The sequence below is a fragment of the Zeus faber genome (assembly GCF_960531495.2).
Source record: "Zeus faber genome assembly, chromosome: 8".
NCBI lineage: Eukaryota > Metazoa > Chordata > Actinopteri > Zeiformes > Zeidae > Zeus > Zeus faber.
This window is the reverse complement of record NC_137195.1, coordinates 22,321,203-22,348,826: the sequence shown is the minus strand read 5'-3', so window position 1 is coordinate 22,348,826 and position 27,624 is coordinate 22,321,203. Positions and strand designations below refer to the sequence as shown.

General features: G+C 39.4%; 1 protein-coding gene across 9 annotated transcripts in view; it reads right to left on the bottom strand.

Annotated features, from left to right (window-relative positions):
• Positions 1-27,624, bottom strand: part of ubr5 (ubiquitin protein ligase E3 component n-recognin 5) — a 55,426-nt gene that overhangs the window by 25,428 nt on the left and 2,374 nt on the right. For 8 of the 9 annotated variants that reach the window (XM_080005888.1, XM_080005889.1, XM_080005891.1 and 5 more), the window contains exons 2-17: positions 19,410-19,454; positions 19,221-19,302; positions 18,916-18,992; positions 17,128-17,247; positions 16,310-16,601; positions 15,804-15,963; positions 14,616-14,765; positions 12,723-12,934; positions 12,441-12,557; positions 11,725-11,835; positions 11,345-11,499; positions 3,464-3,581; positions 3,100-3,284; positions 1,890-1,999; positions 1,138-1,250; positions 530-676 (exon numbers count right to left, since the gene is read on the bottom strand). In XM_080005888.1, coding sequence (XP_079862014.1) covers positions 530-676; positions 1,138-1,250; positions 1,890-1,999; positions 3,100-3,284; positions 3,464-3,581; positions 11,345-11,499; positions 11,725-11,835; positions 12,441-12,557; positions 12,723-12,934; positions 14,616-14,765; positions 15,804-15,963; positions 16,310-16,601; positions 17,128-17,247; positions 18,916-18,992; positions 19,221-19,302; positions 19,410-19,454 — 2,194 coding nt within the window. The remainder of the gene's footprint in view (positions 1-529; positions 677-1,137; positions 1,251-1,889; positions 2,000-3,099; positions 3,285-3,463; positions 3,582-11,344; positions 11,500-11,724; positions 11,836-12,440; positions 12,558-12,722; positions 12,935-14,615; positions 14,766-15,803; positions 15,964-16,309; positions 16,602-17,127; positions 17,248-18,915; positions 18,993-19,220; positions 19,303-19,409; positions 19,455-27,624) is intronic. The other variant, XM_080005890.1, reaches the window with a different exon arrangement.

The following is a 27,624-nucleotide window of genomic DNA, read 5'->3' as shown; positions in this document are numbered from 1 at the left end:
AGTGTTAGAGAGAAGGTTGTGGCAGCCACTGAAAACAATGCAAGCAACATGGATGTGGCTGTGAAAAAGAAGCTGCAGATTGTTCAAGCTTATTCCCTTTAGAAAAGGAGTATTGTAATTTATTTAAGTGTTACCAGGCATACATGTTTTTTCTAAAGAGGAATTGTTTATTTTATCCGTCAGCTTTATATTTGTTTGTTTTTTTGGTTTGAAAAGGAGCATTGTCATTTATTTTAACATGTTCAAATGTTATTAGGCAGACATTCTGCACTGTGTCCAGACTCTAGAGATAATAAAAAAGCTGCATTGATGCTGAAATCCTTTATAGGCCTACTAAAATCCAAAATCTCACATCCCGACCTCAAAGTAAAAGATAAAGCTTGTTTTGAGCATAAAAAGGTCATTTGGACACAACATTTGGTCATGCACGTTCACAAAAATGAACACTGCTCATCCAAACCAATATAATCAGTATAGTATATCATGTATAATAATCAGTATTTAATTTTAACAGCTATTCTCTCCTTACCTGTAACTCATCTATTCTCAGAAGCCTACAGTCCTGCAGCAGGGAGGACGGGTCAGAGTCAGTGGCAACAGCGGTGCTCTGGCTGCTCACGCTGCTTGATGTCCCTGGGAACTTCACGGCAACATACGCACCATCCACTTTAAGCACCTTGGAGTTAAAAAGACACAAAATAGAATGAAAATGGTTGAATGGGGTGTTGTGACATGATTTGATAAACCAGAGGTCCAGAACAGCACTTTTGAGGATGACACCCAGGCAAGACCATGAGCAAGGGAAGGGGATCTTGCTTTGAAACATCAGTGGAGCAAGAATATAAAAATATATATAATGGTAATTCCGCCTTGCAAGTAATCCAGTATTCTTCTAGTTTCACAGCACTCAAGGCAACATTTTGTTGATAGTGGATTAAACCCATTTATTTTCATTTGCGGTTGTACAATAAAGCAGAGTAAAATATGGATTGAATTTAATGAGAAAAACCTCAACCTTGTATACCACTGCTACTTGCAAGCGTATCTGAATAAAAAAGTGTAGAAGATATTGAATAAACTGAATCTAAAAATCTATTTTGAAATAAGCATGAAATCTGGGCTAGTCCCCACACTTACCTTTCCTACAGGTACGTTTTTGACGTCCTCCACGAACACCACCTCTCTGAGAGGCCACTGCTCTTCGTTCACCTTTTCCTCCTCTTTGGGAGCAGGGGTGGAGCGCCTTCGTTCTGCAAGTGAAATTGGTGGTATTTATTCAGACTGCAGTTTGGTATTGGTCCATTTAAACAAGGCAGAAGCAGCTATTATATTTTAGCTACAGTAAAGCGGTCATACAACTAGAACTGAGATGAGCTGGACTTGACTTGATTTTTATCCACTTGGCCATGAAAGAATATGTACATATAAGAGAAGTACAGCTGGGAGGTAATTCAATAAGATCAGTCTTCAGCGGTTACGTATCCTGATGAAATTAAGATATTACATATCGGGATATGTCATTTTGTCGTCTTAATTACAACATCAAATAATTGCCTAAGATAATATTTGACATGACCATATCACTCAATTGGTTGAGATGAATTGAGATTTTGAATTTAGGAGATATGTATAACATCCCTATGAATTTGGGGATAAATTATTTCATACAGCGCCAGGGGAAACTAAATCATCAACATCTTGCCATATGCTTGACACAATAAAGGGGGTTAAAAGGGCAACCAACAACATAAACAGATGGACAGCAACCTGGCCATACCTCATAGAAGAAAAAGGTAGAAAGAAATGGAGTTAATAAATGACTGCACCATCTGTTTCAAAGTCAAATGAGTCAGAGATAGAGAGAGGAGGGAGCAGGAGAGGGGACATACTGTAAGGTAGGGAGGCACTGCTAGCAATGGAAGAGGTATCACTGCAGGTTGACGCTGGGGAAGGTGGGGGACCCATCTCAGTCTTCACCAGCTCTGGCTTGCTCTCCGTTCTAGGGACAAGAACAGATTATAATAGATTATAACCAATTTCAATTTATAATAATAATAAAAAAAAAAAAAAAGACCCATTTGTATTTGAGTGAATTTCATATTGCCGCAAAAGAAGAGAATTTACATTATAGTCAAACATTTTTCAAATTCTACTTAAAATACAGGTACTCCTCAACTAACGACTGAGTTCCATTCCCAGGACCAGGTCGTTCAGCGAATTGGTCGATAAGCGAGGACATTGGCGAGGACAATAGTTATTGTGAGCCATTCCCAAACATAAGAAACCCGCCCAATTTGAAATCTGAAAGTCTTCTGCGGCCCACCCAAACCTTTAGATCAAAATGACGATGACAAACGACAATGACGAAATATAAGATACAATCCGGATCAAAAATTTTTTTCAGATAAATGTAGAAAAACAGGTAATTTAAATCCCATGGCATTGTTTTAATTAGTTCTGATTACTTTTTTTAAATGTAACTATTTAATCATAAATTATTTTTAATTTTCTCCTTTTTTTTTTTTTTTTTTTTTAAATTTATTGTGAAGTAGTGCAATGCCCCAAAACATGCCTATTCGTGAAATTTGCCACGACTCATGGTGAAAAAACACACCAAAGTTGCGCTTTTATATAAACTCGCCGTTCACCTGTTTATTCAAATTCTATAAGTATTACAGATGGTGCGTGTCTGCACCAAACATGCCTGTTCGGAATGGGCCGATTGCTTTCACGGATAGCCGTGCCCCCCACTGGCTCGCTGTTTCCCATGGGAAGCCCAGCCCCCCCACTGGCTTGTCGTTTGCTGTTTATTAATATTACACATGTCGCATGTCCGAAATGCACAGAATTCGACACTGCACGTCTTTGTGTCCCCAGCAATACACCGTAGGCGGGATGAATGTTTACTGAGATAATCAAAGGACATACAAACATACAGACAGAGATTCCTTCTTTATAGTTTGTTAGATGACTCTCACAGTAACATGCAGTACCTTCAAGGCCCACCAGGGGGCCTCAGTCGACACTTTGGGAAACACTGAAATAGATCAACATGCAATTACCCAAGATGCATCGTTTTCCACTTTTAGTGGCACTCACTTGATTTCCTGGGTTTTAGTGGTCTTCTCCATGTTCTTGAGGCTCTCTGGCGAGCGCAGCTGGAACCTGCAGCTGTCGTTCATGTTCCAGACAGACTCTAACAGGACGCCGACCTTGGGGATTCCAGCGTTGACGGAAAAGGCCACTGCACCGGCATGGTAGAGGGGATTGTTCCTTAAGCACACCTAAAGAAGGAGCCAAAGAAATTATTGGACTTCCTGCAACAGCTTCATTAAGTCCCTGAGCTCAGCCTAAACAGACATAAATTCCCAAAATGTAAAGGTAAAAGCTAGAGGAAACACTATTACCTAGCTGAAGAGCTATAAGGAAACATTCATTTTGACTGGTATTGTGATATAAGTACCTGTGTTCCCACGGTGATGTTGGGTATTGAGGAGATGCCAGCGCTGGACTTTGGCTTCTTGTTCTTGGCTCTGGCCTTTTCAAGCATCTTCTTACGTTGACTGAAAGGCACGACACCCCTGTGGATAAAACAGGCGATTGTCAAAGCCCTATACTCCCTGCTCCACTATGAGCTGTTCCATGAGAAACGCAGGAGTTCAATGTTGCATTACTCAAGGTCAACTTGAACAAACGAATGTATGCACACACAGGCATCACCTCATATGCACACTTTCATTGTGCAATGGGGCTTGTTATTCGCACGTGCTTTCGCCGGTACGGGGTCCCCGTCCCTCACAGCGGGGAGAGAGGGCGCAGTGTATAAATTGTTTACAGACACCAGACTGAGTTTTACGACAGTGGTGTAAAAGTGCAGTTGCACTCAGAAACAGTGGGGGCGTAAATACCAAAAGTTACATAATTGTACTTTAATAAATGGATTTAATATTTTTGTTTTTGTTTATTTTTTATTGTGTTTTGTCAACTTCCTATTGTTTATACCTTCAGGAATGGTGATAAATAAACCTCTTGATTCTTGAACCCCCTTCTTAAACAAGCAATGACTAGTTATGAATAAAAAAATAAAATGTTGTGCTAATGTATGCCTGAAATGGTCATACATGGTCTGCACAGTTTTTGTTTGCTAGCATAGCAACATTTAATTCACAATGTATTGTTTTTCAATTAGCACCCATCAGGCAAAAGATACTTTTCAACCAGCACTCAATATTTTCTATACATGGGCCTATCTGTAAACTTAGAAAATTGTGACTTGTGCTGCGTTTAAGAGAACCGATAAAACTGTAATATGTACCTAACACAACTAGACTGGACCTTGTGTATTGCTGCCTGCAGCTATATTTATGTTTGGAATTAGAAAACCCCTGGACCTCAGAATCTCTGTTCTGAAGCTGGTACACAATCTGACAAACCTGAAAGTAGATGTCAAAAACAGCCAATTTTTGTGTAACTTTTTCTCCTTAGCATATGCTCAGCATTTGGTCCAATTTAACTTTGGAGACATTGGTTGTGTTATATTTGTTATACAAATGTGTCACATCTAATAGTTAAAAAAAAAATAACCTAATTGTTATTTTTATTGGTACTTTCTTATAGCCTTGCAAGAGCCAGGCCTTGTGCATGTAGCACAAGGTCTGGGGTTGGTCCTCCGTGGTTACTCTCAGCTTGTCCAGCCGTGTGACGGACCAACATGTCATATATTGCTCTAGAAGGCGGGTTAGTTAATGACGCAGTACAGAGCAGGCCGCATTTCAGAACAACAACGGCGGCTACCAAGACGATCCATGCAGCCATAGCATCAGTTTGAGCAGAAATAGATATCAGAATACCAGCAATAAAACACAAACAAAAGTGTGCACTGTTGGATTTTGTCAGAGGAAAAGATGTTTTCGCTTTTCTTTCTACTGGATTCAGAAAATGCTTGATTTACGAGCTTGTCCCGTTGGTGACAAATGACGTTTCTGAACAAGAATGCTATCTTTTAGCGATATATATATATCTCTATCTGTATATCAATTTCGCTAAAAATAGCATTAATCGCATATTATTAATCTGTACAAAATGTACCTTAAAGGGATATTTTTCAAGAATTTAATACTCTTATCAACATGGGAGTGAACAAATATGCTTGCTTTATGCAAATGTATGTTTATTGGCAATCAATTAACAACCCGAAACAATGAAAACTATTGTCCAGAAACCCTCAAAAGGTACTGCTTTGGTACTGTTTAACCAATGGCGAGTGAGAACGTAGAGAGTGCGTCACCGGATGCCCCACCTTCTCCTCTCAGCCAATCACGGCGCAAATAAGAAAATGAGTCCATTATAACTTTTTAAATTGTGTTGATGAAAAATTTGCATGACGGCATCATTCATGAATTATTTTAACATTCGGCGTCTGCTGCCATGCCCCAACGACGCATCACACACAAGGTGAGGCATATCCATTTGTAGACTGCTCGGAGGACTGCATTTCAAGGTTTCAGTGAAGGAAAGTTCACCTGCATATCACCTATGCATCACCCCACACACGCCTCATATGTCACTTTACCACAGCAACTACAGACTTGACCTGATTGTAAAGAACAAATACACCCACAAACAGATCAGACAGCGACGATTATGTGCCAACGACCTCCCTCAAAAAAAAAAAAAACCTATGGTCATAGCAGAACGTGCATTAATGCATTAACTCTCTTGTGATAGGGACTGCTGAAAGACCTTGCAAGAAAGACTTGGGGTATTTCTTTCTTGGGTATTTGGCGAAGAAGCAGCTCTGTCAATGTTAAATGTTTTTCCAACCAAGAGCGCATTGAGACCTTTCTACCACTCACTGCAATCACTGCATAATTGAGAGATATAATTATGCGGTTACCTCCTTAGTGAGCTTCAATAGCTACAGCCAAAGGGAGCAAATGACAGTTTAATATGGTTTGACAATTACATTTTAGTACAATATGTCTATCTGGAGGCCTACTGAGGGCTTCCCATTTTCCATGAGGATACTCGTGAAAAACTAGTGCAATCACATAATTGCTTCAAGGATAGGCTTGCCATTTTTTCAACCCTAGACTAATTAAAATGTTGGGTCCTATCATTTATAACTGTTCATGAACTGCATTTAGGCAGTGTGCAGTTGCAGCAGGTTAGTATAAGTGCTTGCCATTGAACATTTGTCCCTTTAAATAGGCAAAGTATTCAACACCATCCACAGCGGATTATTTTAATTAGTTAACCATCCATTTATGAAACCATGAAAATGGGAAGCAGTGAAACAAGATGTGACAGAAAATACTAGACTAGAGATTTTTGAGTGCCAGGGAGAGAGTGGTTACAGAGGCAAGCCCAGGCAGAAGGGTGATTTGTGATAGCAGGTGAGGGGTTAAACCAAAGGACATTGTCCGATGATGAGGGTTTTTTATTCTAGGTACTAGCACTTGAATATGTTGAGCTTTTTGTTATCCACTTTATATTTTACAGATTTTGAGTTGATGAGTTCTGATTCAATTTTGTGCATGTTTTATTTTGTACAACAAAGGGAGCGACATGAAAACTTGATGCAGCACGAAATTAAAACAATTACACCAGGTTAACAATAACTTTTATCATCACCAGTAATTAGGGTTGGGCGATATATCAATAATAATAATGTGATATGAGACTAGATATTGTGTATAACATTGCCTTTAAGGTTGCATTAAAGTAAAGTAATATTCTGAACTTCATACTGTTCCAACGTGGTCGTAATATCCATTAGTTTGGCCGGTTATTTCATAATCAGGCAATTGACGGTAGACACAAAACATCATAATCTCAGGTTGTTAATGTTTTTTTAAATGTATAAAATAATCTATCTTTTCTATAAATCTACATAAATAGTTGTGTGTGCTTAAACACTACACGATCCCTCTAAAACAACAATTTGATTAATCATTCAGCCCTCGTATCGTTAAGTAAATAAAGTTTAGGTTTAATAATGAAATATAGCTGCAGGCAGCAATACACGGGGTCCAGTTTTGTCGTGTTAGGAAAATAACTGCACTTTTCTTGGTTCTCTGAAACACAGCACGAGTTACAATTTTCCAAGTTTACATTGAACCTCCGGTATGTAGTCTACACAGTGCAACTCTCTGAATGCGAATGACCACTAATGAGACGTATATAGCATCGGAATATGATGTCACGAGTTGAAGTTACCAGCAACACGGTTGCATTCAAACAAACTAAACACTGCATGTGCCTCAGAAACATTTAATCAACTTTTCAAACTTTTGGGACTAAAATAAAATGGACATGATTCAAGCCCGTTGATCTGGAGTTGCAAGTGACCACGTGTGAAGACACAAACACATGAAAGAGGTGCCAGTCTCAATATTACAAGTCAGTGTACCATCAAAATGATTTTGAAGCTGTTCATGTATGGTAAAAAATAAAAAATGAAAAATAAAAAGTACCAAATGGTACCAAAATCTGCGTTGCGATTTGGTCCGGTAGATAACGATCGTATGGTTTCGGTGCCCAACCCTAGTTATGACAGGCTTGAACGCCACAAAATAAGGAGGGACCTGACACCGGTTCAGGGCTCCAGACTGCGCCCATTTTTGGAGACTGTGCTACTAAATTTTATAACTAGGAGCACCGACTTGAAAATATGCAGACTTTATTTTATTATTATTTTTTAATAGTCATCGTATATCAGTAGGAATCACAGAGAAAGTGTCCCCATCATGTACGGTGCTTGTTTCGTTCCATAAGGAGATAAAATAACCTACATCAAAAAGAAACAATATTTTGGCACGCTGATCGTAGGCACCCCATCGCCAGCGCGTGCATCGTCTGTACCGTCGGAGAGGGAGACAAGTGTGCAAATTATGCCCCAGTCGGTCCCTCTCCACGCCCCCAGGATGCCGCCCTAGGCAGCTGCCTATAGAGCCTAAAGGAAGAGCTGGCCCTACCTGCATCTGCTCAGCTGACGGAGGAGATAGAGAAGGCTCTCACCATGGTTGTTAATGACTAATGTGCCGACCACATACCTTGCGTTTAAATTTGTTTATTTATTATTTGGTGTCTGTTAAAAAAATAAAATAAAAACACACCATTTAACTTAATGTTTTTTTCTGTAAAAGCCCCAGACTTGCCAACCTTGGGATAATATTTTGAGTACCACAATAGTGTAACAGGGAGTCTCTGTGGTGTTTGAGTTACAACAGCCCAATTACTCTATCCGATATTCACACCGTTGTTGTCTCGGAATGAGGGTATGCGACGAACGACGCAACAAACGAATGTATGCAAGCTACTACAGCTAACTTTAAAGAGTATACAAGCCCCTTGAAATGCACCATCTCATAAAGTTAACTAACATGTTTAAAACTAGAGATGCAGTGATTGCAATTTTCTTGGCCACTTTGATTTCAGATTTTATTTTTATGACCTGACCTGCTGATTCGGGGCGATTCAGATTTTCCATTTAATTGTATGTTCATAATAAACCATTGACTATTAATTTTTTTTTTAATTGTTGTCCGATCATTTTGAGTTTATATCCGTGATCGGAGAAATCAAATTTTCTAATTATTTGGTCACATTGGGTATATATGCTCTACGTCAATGACAAATACATTGACCTAATCATGCTCACGTGATAGGACAGCTGCACATACGGACTACCGCTGCAATTTTCAGTTGCCACAATAGTGAACTTGCTGATTTTGACACTGTTTATTATTGTTCATTATTCACACGAACAATAATAAAACATGAAACGGTTCCATTAAAATAGAATATAGGACTGTCACCAAGTTTAAGTTCAAACATACCTTTATTATATTTATATGGTGCTTGCCATTCCAAAATAAATTGCAATCATTGCAAAAGAAAAGTGAGAATAAGAAAGGGCCGACTATTCTCACTCTCACTTACTGGAAGTTCTCCTTCGTACACGCTGCATTAAACCAACTGAATCAAACCGAACGACTTGTTTTACTGAGTGACTTTCACCACAAGCAAAGCTCGTGCACTACAAACAACCAGAGCAGATGCTCCACTGTAGTTACAGCGATAGCTACGCAGTCTGCACAATTTCGGAATATTGTCGGGCGAAAAATATCTAACCTAATGTTCATTTACCTTGAAGTACCTCCAAACAGTCATTTTATTTCTTTCACACTCTTTTTTGAGCTTCAACTACCCAACTACATTATATTACCTTGGTATCAAGTTTCAGTATTGGAGGATTTTTACGTTTAAAGTACATGAGCACAGTATCTGGCGTGTAAATTTGACCGCTAGAGAATCAGATAAATCTGACACTGATCGGTTGGTCACAGGTCATGGTTGATCAAGCTGAAAACTGGCCGAGTCCGGTAAACGGCCAATCGATGGGTGCATCTCACGTTTTATATGTTAACATTACAGTCACATGCTGTGACTACAGCATACAGTTTATGCTAGATTTGTACCTTACTACTTCCCATTTGCCTCAGTAATGCAGCGTTATGCCTTGGTGTATAACAAAGTACCGCTGCGCTCAGTGCGCTGCTTATCAGTGGATGTTGAGTGAGTGAGAGGCAAGGGAGGGGCGGGGTTACAGAACCACAAGTAGTATTTGGTCCAATACGAGGGATTTAGTTTAAATATCCAATAAAAGTATGGCATTGTTTTGTATTGATCGATTGTTTCCTGTAATTATATCACAATAATATATGTTTTGGGGGGTTTTTTGCGTAAGTTTCAATTGGCATTTCATACCTGCGTATTTTGACCAAGAATTGCATGGTTGGTACACAAAATGCATGCAGGTTGGCAGGACTAAAGCACTACTTCAAAGTTGCTACTTTTTCCTTTAAAATAAAACAGCACATTGTTATTTCTGTTAGTTGTCTATTACCAAAGCATTTCAGTTACGGCTCTGTTATAGTCGCCGCAAGCCAGCAGTCTCTCTCATGGCACCCACACTGCCAGAGAGCACGAGCATATTTGCGCATTGCTGTGTAGATGTCGTGGCGATATTCTCCTGAGAGACAGGGGGCGCTGTGCACAAACAACCAGGTGAAACTGAAAGATTTGCTGTAAACGTTACAAAGTCAAGTCACACTTTTTTTAAAAAGTGCATTTTACACCAGGGCAACACAATGTGCTTTACAGAGAAGAGGTCCTGAGGGAAGAATCTGAATAACTATAAAAGAGCAGTCAAATAAAAATACAAAGTGTTAAAAGTATGTAAAGTTATTGTTGTCAGTGTAGGGTTAAGTTGTGATTTATGCTGCAAATTGATGTAAACATTATAAAGAAGTTCCGAAGTATTAATATAGTCCAAATCTTTGGAAAGAGACGGCACTATCTGCTTCCATTAATTCAACGCCATCTGGTTATTTTTGTGGTCAGGCACGGATGGATGGTACAGATTGTTTCTGCGGACCTCTTTGCACAACCTTCCTTTGGATGCGACCATCGAACTTCTTAATTGGGAGGTGCTTGCCTTTGTGCGAAAAACGCTGTGTGGCGCTGTCACGAGCGCCACAATGACGTTATTTGTGACGCACGCACTAAACGACAACGGCTACGATAAAGCAGGCTTAATATAGTTAAATTGGCAGAAATATGTGTTGAGTTGCATGTCAATTTCAGCGGTGCTCCTAAATTTTGTCGGGTGCTCCTAAAACTTTCAGTATGGAGCACCTGCGCTACTAGAGGAAAAGCTAAGTCTGGAGCCCTGGGGTTAGATGCAAACAGAATTTTATTTATAAAAAGGGCAAAAGAGATAAAATAAATGAAAAGCTGGGTGTTGTGTCAGGTCCTCTCGACACAGTGCAGAAACTGCCCGAAGCAACCACTACTGACCGATGCAGTGTACAACACGCACCTCGTACGATGCAAATGCCCCGCCCAGAGCCACAACTTGCACATGTATCACAAATTTGATGATGATCTTACAAAGCACCCCGCTCCACAAACTCATCTCGCTCCACCACCTGACAGGAAGTTGTAGAACCTTGGCGTATCGGCGGTGCGAATGTTTTGCTACTTCCAGTAAAATTGAATCTCTTAATTTTTCACTAATTCCTGCTCCAAATGTAGATCGATATGGATCAAACTTGAACCACGAGATGTCTGAGACTTCCCATCGATTGTCATGGGCCAGACACTTTTAGCCTGAAAAATGCCAGGGAGAAAAATAATATAAATCTTACTAAATACAATAGGGTTCCCTGCAGGCTGGACACCGAACTAGCCCTACATGTTGTAAGTGTTGCTCCTCGACACAACACAGACAGTCAGGTTGGGTTCAATCTGAGATTCTGTATACAATCTCCCTACTCACCACCAGTAGAGGCTATTCTCCAGCTGGGCGCAGGTGTAGAGTGCACAGCAGTGCAGCGACACAATGCGCTCACCCTGCAGCTCAGGAAAGGTCTGGGCACTGTGTTCCAGCTTGGAAGCTACTGTGCTCAGTGTGTCGTCCACCCAGGTAGCCACCTTCACCGAGCAAACACATATAAAAATAACTTAATTAAAGAATGAATGCAAATACAACTTAAAACTATGAGTATCGAGAGCAGGGAAACCTCATTAGTAACGGACATCTGTTTATAATGACGGGACTAAATGTTTTATGACAACAGTAACAAAAAAAACAAAAAAACGGCAAAAACAAATTTCCAGACTTTTTAATGTTGCGATAGAAATTGTCATGCTTGATACCTTGTTTGTCTCCGTGGCAACAGTGGCCCTGATGCTGTTGGCGGACAACAGAGTAATCTTTTCATTGACCAGGCCCAGGAAGGAAACGCGGGGGTGATGGATGGAAGGGTTCTGATTGGACAGAAGACAGAGAGCAAGGAGTTAGCAGCTTTTCAGGAGTACAAGTCAGCGGGGAAAACCTGCCAACTGACTTGCTGCAGGATACAGGATGCAGTGAACACAGTGGTTACTGTGTTCAGGTTAATAAAAAGACCCAAAAGAGTTAAACCACAACTGGATAACTGAAGAGACCTTGCTTACTCAATAAGGACTGTATCACACAGGAAATCCTAGGTTTAATTTATATCCCCTTCTCGCTCATTAATAATCCATCCATCTAGATCATATCTAAACAGGTATTCCTCACTTAAAGACCGAGTTCCATTCCTAGGACCAGGTCGTTTAGCGAATAGGTTGATAAGCGAGGACCTGTGTTATTTCACGGTAAGGGGGCGTGGCGATTGCGAAAGCCAGTGTAGTTAATACGGCCAGACTGCGGGAACGAGAACGAGACTGAGAACAGTGATGAGATGTATACAGTGTATATATAGTGTATAAAGGGTGATGCGCAATGAGATGCTATATATATATATATATATATATATATATATATATATATATATTCTTTTAAGAGTAGCAGTAGATTTATACAAAGTGCCAATGTGTCATCTTTGCACCTGTGCATTTCTGTAAGGTTCAGGTTCGCTCCACTTCCACTGGTAGAGTTCTCCTTTAGAGCTGACGGCTACCAGCTCGGAGAACAAGGCTCCGATGCTCACAAACTTCACACCATCCTAATGAAAAATGAAAGAAAGGCCCATTTACCATTTGGAGTGAGCACACACTTACATGTAGATATTATAGTACCATTTCCTTTGGGCATACACCACAACACGCATCCTCATTCGTGAGAACATTTGGTCAATCCCCACACCCTTGACTGCTCTGTGTGCTCCCACCTTGTCAGGCCACCACTGGAGCTCTTCTCCCAGGGAGACAGGGCTCTGCACTGGGATGCTCTTCTTGTCCAGACTGGGCTCACCCTCGCGGCTGGTGGAGCCCCGCTCAGCGTCGAACGTGGCCCCATCCAGCCACCGCCGCTCGCGCAACCTCAACACAGACTCACGCTCGCGCAACAGCTCTGAGTCGCGCTCTAAGGGAAGAAGGAGAACTGGTATGCAATAAGGTCACACCAGTGGGATAAAAGTAAGCCACTCTCTGGGAAAGACCCGTGAACAGATTTTTTTAAGAGTAGGTCAACGTAATGCTAATTAAAATTGAAGCACTGTGACTGAATAGGAGTTTAAATTGTAATGGTGGGCAAGACAGAAAAGGAAGCATGCACTTTAGCTAAAAGTGGGCTAGTAAGGCTTTTAGAAAAGGCAGTCTTAGAGGGTCCCTGTTAGCACAGGCGAGCCTAGCGGGCCTTTCTCAGAGGGCTCACAGTACACACTACGGCCATGCAGTACACAACACAACATTTAAGACCGCAGCACATTGAAGAGGAAATACTAGATTCTTCTCCCCAACATAACAGCTCATTCTTCTTGAAAGACTCAGCAAAAATGCCATACTTTAACTAATATTCTGTTAGTTGCAAAACGCCTACATCTCCCTGACTTGAACCCTAATGTCAGATCAAATAAAAAATGCAGTTTGCTTGTTAGCTTTTTATTATTACAGTTTGGTTGTCATATATTGATGTTAAGTAGGGATGCCCCAGATTAGAGGTTTTCCTTGTCCGCTATTAGTTGTCAGCGACAACTATTACTCGACAGTTCAAGCAATATATGTCATCAGATCAAATAAAAATGCAGTTTGCTTGTTTGCTTTTTCTTATTACAGTTTAGTTGTCATATATTAATGTCAAGTAGGGATGCCCTAGATTAAAGGTTTTCCTTGTCGGTTATTAGTTGTCAGCAACAGCAATTACTCGACAGTTCAAGCGATTAGACGACTAATCATTGCACGTTTATGATATTAATTTAATTATTTAAATATATGTTTTTGGGGAATGAGAAAATGGTTTGAGTTCCAGGGCTGAGAGATAATGCTATAAGAAACATTGTTAACACTGCTACATTACAGATACATACAAAACCTAATAACCAGCCAGCTTTTAAAATATAAATTTTATATACAAGTTCTGCATGCACGAAATTAAACAAAGGCTACACAAAGCCTGGTTAAACAAAAGTTATTAGGCCCTATTACTAATTTATTAATGTACAGATTTAAATACCATATTGACATAATTTGCACGGAAATGTGGCGTACGGAAGATCGTTTCCCCGGTGTCCGCCTCCCTCTTACTCACTGCGCCTCCCTTGTCCCCGGCACCCCGGGGCTCGGGTGCGCCTCTGCCTGTTCCATTCTCGACATTTAAAATACGATTTGGTTATTGAAGAAATTACCTTGATTTCAAATGGCTCTTATATAATAATATTATAATAATATATTATATATAATATAATATTTACATAATATAATAGAACTCTTCTCGTTGACTAAGGTTTGGATAACTATTTGGGGGCAGCCCTAATGTAAAGCACTTTGAGTTGTACATTACAAATGAAAGGTGCAACAGAAATCAAGGTTATTATTCTTATTATCATTACTAAATAACTGTCCTGGTAAATACTTGCCCATGTTTTCTCTTTAAAACAATCTGTATAGTGTCTCTGAAGAAAAAACATACTTTTCTGAGTCAAAAGACAAATGTGATCCAACAGTATCCCCGATTGCTTTGTCATCTTTTATTAGATCACGAATACTTCACTGACACACGCCAAACCATATTACCACCCAAGGCTCTCTACATCTCGATCCTTATTGGCAAGTTGTTGGGTTACCTCTGGAGGATCCCAGACGAGATAGCGAGGAGCGTCTGAATGAGGAGTAACCAAAGTAGCTGATGTCCTCAGAGAACATGGCGTCTGCGTCGATTATGACACTAGGATGGGCTGAGTGGATGTCTGCGTCCAACAGAGACATAAGGTCCTCTGTCGCACATTAAGAAAAAAACAACAATATTAGGTTAAGTTCAGTTGTTAGAATTGTGGATTTAAACTTTTATATATATATATATATATATATATATATATATACACATATATATAAAAATATAGAATAGTATAGTGTAATGCTGCTAAATTCCTACTTGATTAAAGTGGATGCATCACATGTAGAGCAGGGCAATAGATCGGTATATCAATATTGTGATGACACTGGATATGGTCTGGGATTTTGGTTATTGAAATATCATGATGTTAAACGCTGCTAAGGCTGCAATACAGTAAAACTATGCAATACCACGTTCCTACTGCGCTAAAAACCTGTTAACACTTGTCAACATCTGACATTTGTCATTAGTGGGAAAGGTAATACCCGGGTTTCAGTCCTGGGGCAAATGACCCTGCAATAGACAGGTTTTGATCGGCTCTGATGTAAACTAACTACGCTAACTTTGGCCCCTTTACCTGCGTGATCCGACGTGCGTTGACATTCCAGCCGTTGGTGTGTAAATAGACAGGAATATCCATGTATCATTCGATCATTTCACATCCGATTTTGAATCCAAAATCAGAAGTTAATTACATTTTTCCATGAAATGTTTGAGTGTGGGGACCGCTCCGAGGAGATCACAGCGGAGAACCCCACGCTCCCCACCGGGCTCCGAGCCACTCCAGCACAGCCTCAAGCTGGTCTCTGAACGGAGGAGCGCCGCTGTTCAACGCCACCGAAGGGCCGCGTATCGGGTATAATATCCACATTACTAACAATTGTTTCTCAAATATTTCTGGTGTTCAAATATCTTAAGAAAGTACCAACAGTCATCCACAAATATCATCAAAGGGTTCCATTGCTCAGGAAACTAGGCCTGTTCTCACAGTATATTTAAGTATGTCCTCAAACGAGGGAATAATTACAATGTGAAAAAGTATTACATTTGCACAATGATAAACTGCAGATTAACAGGGGACTAAATATAATCTTATGTGATAGATTTAGCTTTGTCATAAATCAAGTTGTTCACAAACCTCCAGGCAGGTAAGATTCACTGGCAGTGTCGTCTCCATCATCACCATCCTCATCGTCCCTGCTCAGCAGGTTGTTAACGGCCAGGTTGACATCCAGGTTGGTTCTCTGGAGCTCACGGATGATGACGCTCCTGGACTTGCCCTGCAGGACCACCTGGGCCTGGAGGAGAAGGACGAAGTGGGAAGAAGAAGACTTGCATTAGTCTGAAAAGCATTGGTGACCTTCGTAGGATCAGAGAGAGAAAAATACTACCCTTAAACTCTTCATCACAATGATCCACCTTGTACAAGACCTGCTCGTCACCCCCGTCTTAACTTTAAAGTTGGCACAAAACATTACCTCTCAAAATCAACTCTAATATTGCATCAACCCAGCGTACCAAGAACAAGAAAGTCTGAGAGGAGATTAAAATAAATCCTAGGTAAGACATCAGTATGTGTTGTGTGTAATAATATTTTTTTTTTTAATTTTTTAAAAAAAATAAATTGAACGCCCGTTGGTGTACCTGAGAGATCAGTTCCTCAGGAATGACGGAGGCTGGGATCACTGGCTGCGGCTGGCTGCCCAGGAGGCCGGAGCCGCGGTCCCTCCCAGTGCGGATCACCCTGGTCTGGCGACGCGAGTCCCGGGCTGCTGTGGAGGACCTGCCTGAGGTGCCTCCTCCACCTCCACCTCCTCCGCTGCTGCCTCCTCCACCACCACCACTGCTGCTGCCTCCTCCTGCTCCACCACCCCCTGCACCACCACCACTCCCACCACCTCCCCCACCTCCATTTACACCAGAGCTCCAGCGACTCCTGTTAATACAGCACAAGATCATAGTCAGTGCAGCATGACAAATGGGGGGGAACTCAACGGCAGAAGGGTGGGGCGGGCTTAAACAAATGAAAAGGGGAATGGTCCAATTTGACTAGATAACTGGAGAGACCCATTGGAAGATTAGGTTTAAATATTTCCATGGACATATTTTGATAATTGAAGCTTGGTTTTAAAATCGAAAATTGTTAGTTGGGCAGGTAAGGACATAAAGGGTTATGCTGCAGCTTGTAGTAGCTGTGCGAAACTTGAATAGGAAAAGCCATTTTATCATTTCCAGATACTGCCATTAAGATGGAATAAATTGGTAAAATAAAAAAATAAAAAAGTAATTAAAAAATTGGATCCATTTAACATGACTATATGTATGCATGCGCTGGTTAAAAACTCAATGGAAGGCCTTAGCTGCATTTGAAGCCCAACCTGGAAGCTTTCGTCGATAATGCCTTGCTCTGAATAGTTTGCTTTCACAGGAGCATTTTTTCTGACAACCCTGCCAGAACTTACCCAAGGGTGTTGCCTGCCAGTCTGCCCAGTGTGTCAGAACCAGACAGGAACCAGGGCGGATCACTAGTCCTGCCTGGCCTGGAGCTCCTTCCTGTCCCTGAACCACTGCTCAACTTTGAACTGGAAACAAAAGACGGGAGATCAGTTACAAACCTATTATAGTCCCGCATGGAACCAAAATAACTTTCTTTATTTGACCTAGGTAAAAGGCAGAATCAATTAGCCCATGTTGTTTGTGAACTCGGCTCCTGGAATAGGGCGTTCTTTTACATTGAAAGTGTGAAATAGGAGGAGTTTTAATGGAGACTAGCATGGCAACACCCTTAGGAATCAGAATTGGCTGCAACTCGTTCCGCCTTCAAGACTTTTGCCTTTTTTTTTTTTTTTTTTTTTTTTTTTTTAAAGGATGTTAGGGTTTTGGGGCTGCAATTGCTTTCTCCTAGATCACAAAATTTGGCACTATAGAAAATCTGCCGAGTTTAATAGTAACACACTAACACATGAATCTTGTTTGTATGAGTAAAGTCATAATGCCGTGTTAGTTGTAAGTATAAATGGTATTATCAATGGGAGTGCTGAAAATAATAATAAATATAATCAAGGAAACAATAGAGGACACTATAACAGGATTGTAAGAGACGTCTCAAATGAATACATTCAAATATAAGACAGAAAAAAGTCAAACAGAAACACAAGGGTCAGGTTATTAGATCTAGAAATAAAGAAAACTGAGCTCTGAACAAGCTTGGGAGCTAGATGCAACTTTTATTAACATTAAAGTATCAAAAAAGGACATTGTGCCTTGTTAAGAAAACGCACTTGCCCAATAAACAATGTGCCACTCTTTTCCAGAGGCTTCCCTGCAACCCACAAAGATGCTGACAGCAAGGTTATTACCATTTGAAACCGTCTCATTTTCTTTTGCAAGTTTGAGCCAGGCAACAAAACATGTGTTCTGCAGAAAAGCTTAGACCAGCCGGCTCCACTACTCCTCAGTGCTCCAAAGCCTGATTCACATGCATGGTTAGCAGCTAAAGGGGCCTTGAAAAACGCTGAAATCACTGTTGGATGCTGCTCTGCTGGCAGGACGTTAGGGTCCTTCAATGAGACATTCACCAAAAATACTTGCTGACAGCCAACACAAACCCTAGCAAATAGTGAAAGGCTTTCTCTTGAACAGCCAAAGAGAGACCATTTTAAATGTAATTGGCTTTGAGAAATTTAGATTCTGTCTATACTTAAGAGGTTGAATTCTAAAGCTTGTTTGGCCTGGTCTTTATCTTTGCCTGATAACACACTGAGGAAATGCCTTTCCTATATCGAAAAACCACGTTTCAGTTTTATAGAATCAGACCCAACTTTAACAGAAGTTCCAAAAAAAAGAGCCTCTCAACTGCAAGATTCACAAGATAGAACAAGCAATTATCTCAACCAGCATGATAGCAAAGTCTTGTTTCAGTACAAACTGCAGCACATTAGCGCCGTTTTAAATTTCATGAAACTGAGATGAGAAAATGACAACTTTGGCAAGGGCAACCTCCCATTAAACCCTTTTGACGGACCCGTAATGTATCAGGTATATCACAGCGGCGACAATGGGGGGGGTACATAATTAGAGCGCAAAAAAAAAGAAGGGGGTCAACATACTACATACGATTCCAATTACACAGCAATCGTCATCAGAACGGCACATGTCCAAGTCCAAAGCAGCCTTTGGCTGCGACTTTACCAAGCAATAGGTTCTAGCACAGTATCTGTAAAGGACCCCAACATAAACAAGTGTCTTACCCATCGGTACCGTCCGGTTTACTAAGTTCCAAGCGATCAGGCTGAACAGCAAAACTGATTCTGCACACTCGTCCATCCTAGGCAGGAGGAAAAAAAAGATTTAATCAGTGCGTCAAGGAAGAGATCAAAATAGCTTCTATTGTACAAACCAATACTGACAAATGATTCAGCATTAACATGCATTTAAAGGGCTTTGTATGGTTAGCCACATCACTGCCTTTAGCGGAGAGCCATATATGAGGGAGAAATAAAGTATGCATTGTGAAACTTTGCAGTTGAATGGGATAATATCCCGCAAATATTACCTCAAGCAGAAATCCAGCATGGTTTGGTCCAACCACACACTGTTTCAGAGTGGCCTGCTCGAGCAGACTGAGGTGTGGATGGCTGGAGCGTAATGCAAAATATAAAATAAGTTATATATGTAAAGGTATAGACGAATATGACAAACGACACTATCGTACCCTTGAAAATCATATTTTAAAAAGGTTTACCTGTTGTAGTTGTATTTGTTCAACTTCTCGGACACTTCACGAAGCCTGATCAAAAAAGAACAAAAAAAACAACAGATTTAAATAAAAATTGTATAAAAATTACTGTTGACTCCATTTAAATGTTCTCATTCCTCGGAAGTTTGGATGGCATGTTCATTTGTTTTTAAGCATTATGGTTTTATTTATCATTAGGGCTGTGTTTAAAAAATAATAATTAAATACTCCAATGCAACCCTATAATTTCTGAAATCTATTAAGGGAATTTCTCTGTTGATACTTTGCTTGGAAGTTATGCAACCATTTTCTGCTTAAATGAAATACCACCATTCATCACAAATGAATTGAAATATTGAATTTATGCATTAGACTGAATTTATTCTGTGACAATTTTTTAATGCAGATCAGATGGTATCCTGAAAGGTTGGTAGCAATGCTCATTATGTACAAAATGTCACTATATCGATATAGAATCATACCATGAACCATCTAATTAATACTGAAGCTTTAGCTCGAGTATGTTCAAACTATATATTGTTATCGTTACTTGTATGTTTGTTCTTCTACAAAAAAAACCCTAGAGATTTGATGCTGTCATAAATAGCGTGTTAATTTTGGAATTAATTCGGAATATTTAACGGGTTAAAAAATGTAACGCAAATACCGCAGCTGCATTTTATTTACCCCTGGGCCACACCAGAAGTGACCTCATCAGCAACACGTCATCAACGCAATTATATAAATTCCATCTAGTTCCTTCTATTCCGTAAACAAGCTAACTACAGCAGCATTCTCGTGACGTCAGACTTTTCAGAATTTTCTCAACTGTCAATGGTTAAGTGAATCTTTGCTTTTGTTTTCAACCATTTCATTTTTTTCCACATTTGGAGTCTGTTTATTAAAGTAGTTGGATTAGCTTATGAGTTAAGCGTTCATTGTTTATATCTACACGGCAGCTCCTGGCTTGAATACGACACGTTTTATCTCTGGAATGAATACATTGCGTTTTATCACTGGAATGAGTAATAATCAAAAGGTCTATTGTTTTTTATCTCTGGCTATTAAGAGGAGTAAGGCAGTGCTGGTTCTTCTCCATGACTCCAAAGGAAGAGGATGCAGGAGATTTCCACAATCTATATACAACGTGTATTTATTGAGCTTTTTCTGTAATATAGTGTTTTATGATCATTTATTATTTCTATTATAATTATTATTTGTGGGTTATTCAATTAATAAACATATCCAATGGATATATTCTTGTACATTTGGTAAAAACATTAATAGCTTAATAAAACCTTAATGATCATTTATTATGATCATTATATTAGTTAATACAAGAATTAATGGCCTTGATGGTTTTGAAATTCAACTGCCACTTCCGCATAAACCTGGGTTATTATTTCTGTTAGTGCATTTTAACTATGCCTTTCAAGCTGACTGTCAATTTTGATGGCATTGATGGTTATATTTGAAGTTTGTAGTTAATGAGAGAAACTGTGTTCAAAGTTAAAAAGATGCTACTGTATTGACTGAAATATAAGATGGCCATGATTATAAGACGATCACCCCTTTTCAAGTCTCATTTTTGGAAATACTTTTTGAAGACCAAATCTTGTTTTATAAAGAAAATAATTTTATTTGAAAATAATGATAACCCAGTGCAGTGGTACCTTGAGTTACGAGCGCACTAACATACGAGTTTTCCGAGTTACGAGCCGTCGTTCCGTAGATTTTTTGTATTGATTTGCGAGCAAAAATTTGAGTTACGAGGAGCGAGCTTCAGGTGGCGCTGCGAGTTGGCGTGGCGAGCAAATGGGGCCAGCATCCTGCGTCTCACTCCTTCACTTCACGTGGTTACCTGAGCGTGGAAGCATCTCTTTTGTGTTTTGTGCTCACGATTTGTGCTTTTTGTGCAGTTATTTTGCCAAGTTTTTTTTCGAACCATGGGTCCGAAAAAAGTAAGTGCTGAGAAGAAGAGGATGATGTCCATTGACTTAAAGCACAAAATAATAGAAAAACATGGGCGAGGTGTGCGTGTGATGGAATTGGTGAGGCAGTACAAGCGTAGTACTTCTACGATATGTACCATGCTGAAGCAGGAGACGATAAAGGGTATTACGCCAGCAAAGGGCTTTAAAATAATGTCTAAGCTGCGGACCGCTGTCCATGAAAAGATGGAGAATCTGCTGTTGGTGTGGTTGACGGAGAAGCAGATCGCAGGAGATAGCGTGACGGAGGGTATCATCTGCGAGAAGGCAAAAATGATCTACACATTCTCTTTTGTGTTTTATTATGTTTTTATACAATATTTGTTATTTATAAGTACATTTTTCATATTTAAAAAACACGTAACAAAAAAAATTGGGGTGTTTTTTTGGGGGCTGGAACGGATTAATGGTATTTCAATTGATTTCAATGGGGAAAATTGATTTGCTATATGAGCAGATTGAATTACGAGCTCTGTCACGGAACGAATTAAACTCGTAAGTCAAAGTACCATTGTATTCAGTTGAATGGAGTGCACGAAGATTGATTAACGTAATGCAGAACTAAATTTCACAAGTGTGAGTTCCACCCAGAAGCCATCAGCAACATGCTAAGCTAACCTCAAACTGATTAGCGTCCAACTTAGTCAGCCACACTATGGCGAGTGAAAATGAGTCTGACACACAGGAGCTAGAAGATTCGCCTGCTTCTTTTTAAATCAGACGCGTTGGAAAATTATGGGTTACCAGTGAACTACGACAGCAATTGAGACCGAGTGGTTCGATTGGACGAGGAGGGGTGTGTCGGTGTTGTTAGAGAGTTGTAGGGTACTGTATGTGTTCGGAAACAAATTGAAACACTCCTAATGCACACGGTTTGTTTTTTTATTATGATACGGTATATTGACATTTTAAAGTCTAGACCCAGAATACAAGACAACACCACTTTTTCAGACATATTTCCAGGAAAAAAACCCCTGTCTTTTATTCGGTCAATACAGTAATAAACTGTATTTGAATTTGAAGTCCCTGGAAAGTGAATGCAGTGATTTTCTTCTAAGCACATTATACAGAGTAGAAAGTAGTTGCTTAAACGAGTCTGGTGTGAAATGCAGAACACAATTTTATTTTCACTTTATAGGTACTCCAAATGTACTTTCTTTAGATTCTACATTGATTCCGTGATTATACATTTAAATATCGACGGAACGTAGTTGATCCGTGAGCCGTACGGATCCCTTCCCACTGTTCGGCTCGCATGTGAACCACGGACCAATTGCAAAATGTAACCATCATAGTGAAATTCAGTTTTACTGCCGCTGTTACTTTTTAAAGTGATAATTCCATAAATCTCTACGCAGAGTTGCAGTGAAAAGAAAATAGACAAGACAGATGCTTGCTGTGTTTTACTCTGAAGCACAATGAATGGTTTGTGGAACGCCGCTCTATGTTGTTGCTACTTTACGACCTACCGTGAAACAAAAAAGTCGCCGTTCCATTCACTACCATATTTCAAGGAAGAAGGTATCTCCTGCGTGCCTCATATTGCACTTTAATTTAACAATTGAATATTGAATATTTTATGTATTTTAAGATTTTATGTAAACATTGGACATCTTCAATGTTGTTTTAATTTAAGGCAATGGAAAAACTTCTCTTCTTTAAGTGTTTTACAGAATAAATGAAAAGCAAAGTTATATTTGTCTCACTTTGATGTTTTTTTGCTGATCCAAAAAATGATCGGATCCATGACTCACGCACCCCTAATTATAACAAGCTTCAGTCTTAAAAAGAAAAAAGCAATTAATTGCAGTCAATTGTGTGATTAATTAGTTCCTTTTTTTAAATTGATCAACAGCCCCAAAGAGATTACATCTTTTTAATGATAGCATCAAAAGTATAATTATGATACTTAACAAATGTATGCTAAACAAACAGAGGCTTATATGTTACAAAAATATTGCTTCCTAAATTATTTATATAGTTATAAATCACTCCCGCAAACACATCTGACTGTAGCCCCTTTCACACACACAACTCCGGGTATATTACTTGGATAACCTTTCCGGCACCGCAAGTGTTTTTTACTATTCACACGTGCAGCTACATTCCAGAACACCTTTTCACACATACTACAATAATGCCGGAATAGCTGGGCAAGGGACAGTCCGTTCTAGTGTAGATGCGATCATTTGAACAACCTGTGTCGGCTACGGACATACGTGTTATTAAAGGAGCAATGGACAACTTTTCAACTTCCCCCCTAGCGTTTCCATGTGGTACTTTTGCGCCGCTGTTGCAAAGACAACCGGATCTTTTGCGTTTTCCTCAGAGCACTCTATGGAAATGATCAACACCACTTTGGAAATGAGAGAAGCATGTTCACTGAAGAGGTAAATTGAAATAATGTTTACATTTCTCGACCGACTTCAGCCGTTTTTATATTCGAGGGTTTAGGATCTACGTGGGGTAGATTGCACCACTGTCCTCCATTTCTCTTAAAGGTTGCGCATCGGTTGACACTTCCTGTGACTCACTGCCTTAAATCAATCATTTTCCTGGGAGATTGTACCCCGTGGCAATCTGTGATGCATAGTGAGATTGTGGCTTATATGCAACCAATATAAACGCCAATGGTGTAATTCTATAGCCATTACATTGTTCAATCAAAAAGTTGTCTATTGCTCCTTTAACTCAGGGTGATAATTTTCAACTTGTCCTACATTCTGCCTCCGGAGAAGAAAGGTTCTCCATCTGTTCTACCTCTAGGTGTCCACTCGTTGCCTCTCCGGCTCCACGCTCCGGTGCAGCTGGCAGGCAAGTAAAGCGCTTGTGGACAATGTCCTCACACTGGGCCCTTAACTCTAAAAGACACATCTAGTGTCTGAGTGGCATTTTTAGATTAGAAAAATAAAACTTTTATAATCAATTGTTGTTTATTGACGAAAATACACAATCGCATACCAATTTCAGCATTAGAATAGTTTTATTTTTATTTATTTTTTTATATTTGAATTATATTCTAATTTAATTCCTGCTGCACTACAACACAGCTGAATGGCTGCTGTGCAGTGACTGTTTGCCCAACTCCAACTGCCAGTTCCTATTCGCGCATTACTCTTTATAGGTAAATTATTTGCTGAGTTTAATTCTCGGGGATCAAATAAGCAAAATGAAACGATGGGTTCATGATCCAGCGCAAGCTATGGAATTTGAATCGGTGACACAAGTCCGATATCCGATGAGTGAATGACGTCAGTATCAGCACCCGATACCGGATCAGTCCCATCTGCAGTGTTTCAGTTTCTCGTCTTTGCAGCCAAGCGCCACGGTTGAGACTATTCATTTTTCCAAATGTTTTTTTCTTCTTTCCAAAAACAAGTCTTTTTTTTTATATTTGTAGAAAATATCTGCAAAAACCCACTATTTGTGCTTTGCCAATACCATATTTAGATGTAACCTTACTTTACATGCTTGTTCCAGCAATGTTACCGCATTCCATTGACAACACAGCTGTAGCGGCATTTTCCCAGAAATGTTACTAGGTCGTGAGGTGGGAAATGGCTGGAGAAGATTTTCCGAAATATCAATCCATGCTCCCTTTCACACGTGACCGAATGCTGAAAATGTTCCGAAACATTTCAGGGATAGACTGCATGTGTGAAATAGGCTTTAGACAGTAGAGACATGCAAGCTCTTTAGCAGTGCCATGCTTGGCTTTAGATGGTCATTTCAGATGGGCATCTTTCAAGATGACCTTCTGCACATAAGTGCATAGAGGGAGAGAAAAAAAGCAAAACTGCAAATGGCACTTTGTATTAATAAAGGTAGTAAAGTAAAGTAAAGTCCACAAACCCTAAACTTCAGTAGCAGTCTCTCAATTTCCTTTGCCACTAGACCTTTATTGAACTACAGAAATTCAAACTGACAAAACATTTTTTTTTTTTTTTTTTACATAAATATTGGCCACGGTGGCTTCAGTATTGAGGTGGATTTGAATGTCATACTACAATTGCAAGACAAAGTCAAACAATAAGCCACGCAAGAGTCCAAAACCATTTTCAAGAGAGCAGTCGCAGCATGAGAAGTATTTACGTTTATCCATCCAGTTATGGCGCACTAAAAATATCAGAGTTGGTCAGAGCAAGAAGGCAATGCGACCATACAGACATTTTGGAAACTAATAGCTTCCAATTAGGGCTGCACAATATTGGGAAAAACTGACATTGCAATATTTTTTTTCTGCAATACACTGTAGATTGCGATACGAAAAAATACAGGAATTTTCACCAGATGACTTCAATAGCTCTATTTCGAAAGAATTAATCATTCTAGAATGATTGGGGTGATTTTATGGGGATTGCATCTGCATAGAAAATTTAAATAATATCTTTCTTGGCACATTTAGGCTATAATCAGTAAATTGTGAGCTGTCACAGGAAGGTTTCTTTTCGCCTTCATTTATATAAATATATTTTTCTCTTTCTAAAAAGGAATGATTAACAAAAACAGTTAAACAAAAACTATTTCAATAAAAAATGTAAAAACATAACATTTTTTTTTAAGATTAAGTGAAGTTAAGCCCAACTTTCAAGTGTTTGAAGTGGTCAGCCATGGATTATTACAACATTTGCCGATCTGCAACCGCACCGCGACAACAAAAGGTGAGCGAGTCGAAAGCGTGACTGAAATATACAAAAACGCGGAACCGATAAGCTGAATTGAACGTGTCTTATCGAATTCACGGCTCATGGAAATTTGGAACTGTTTTCATCTTAGAACCAGTTCTTGATACCCACCCAACCCTACCAAGAACTCTTAAATCTGAATAAATTGTTATACCAGACAGACTTCTCTTGTAGATTAGTCATGGAAAATGAGAACCGTACAAGTTTTTCTTTTGTGTCAAGCTGCAAAAAAGTTGCATGGCGTGTTTGAGTTAATTTGCCTTAATTGACATCTATATGTATATGAGATTAAAAATGTTTATAACAATACGGCAAGTTTATAACCTAGATAAGATTATGTCCCAGGGCTTGTGAAAATAATTTAAGAAAATGTATATTATGAAAGCGCAAGCATGCTTGCACTATTTCAAAAAGGTGATTTGTTCAGAGCAGACAAGGTTGTCTACCATTGATTATATTGGCCTTTTTCTATTGAAGGGCAGTGTCAAAGCAGCATCAGTCACTTGAGAGAAGTCTGTTCACCTGGGTGTCATACATATGCTATGAACACATATTGTATATCAAATATTTGGATTTAGAATTACAGTGTTGGTGGATTTTCTTCCCGAAGAAAAAGACGTGCTGACCGGACAGCTTTCCTGATGCCATGTCTTACTATGTTTGTGCCACCAACACAAATCCAGAAAATAATAAATAAAAGTGGCTGGTGGCCTTTCCTGCACACCCATGGTCTGACAAAATACGTTGTGATGTTGAATTCAGTTTGTGTGCATCTTAAGCACTTGACGAATTGTAAAGATTATGTAGTCGTTAAGTAATCTCACCAACATCCTCACACAAGTTAAGACATTTATATTATGTTCTTATTAAGAAACCAATATTGGTATGTTTACCATCTAATGAACTGGACAGAATAAGCGTGTATTGTATCGAAACAAGATCAAACCAGATCGTTGCCAATATCCAGCCCTTTTGGGATCTGTCATCTAATTTGTTTTTCCTGGTGTTTTGAGGGAATCATGTTCCATTGTATTACAAAGTAGCTATCCTGTTATGAGCCGATCAGGTTCTTACTATATTTTTATCATTGGACATGCATAACTGGTGAGCATACTTTGGGAATCTTAAAAAATGGTTCATTTACAGGACCAGTGGAAAGCAAAGGCCATGAAAACATTACTATGGTTGCTGAACGATCTTCAAACCATAATTTTGGAAAATGTCACCACTTGAAATGGCTTTCAACGAAAGAGATACACTTAAAGCAGCTCTCTTCCTTTTTACATATATACGCTTAGTAGGAGCATAATGTCATTCTTGTCATGTTATGGCATAGCCAGAAATCTATTCTATTTTTCTGATCAAACAATGTCAGTTGTACACTTTATGGAGGATTTTCCAAAACTCTTCATTCATAGTTCACAAATAACAGGTTAGAGTTCTTAGGGTTGGTCTATCAGCTTTGCATACAAAGACTAGAGATCAAAATCAAGTCTCAAAGAGGTTAGCTTCCAAATGTAATTATTTATATTTTTTTCTAGCCTT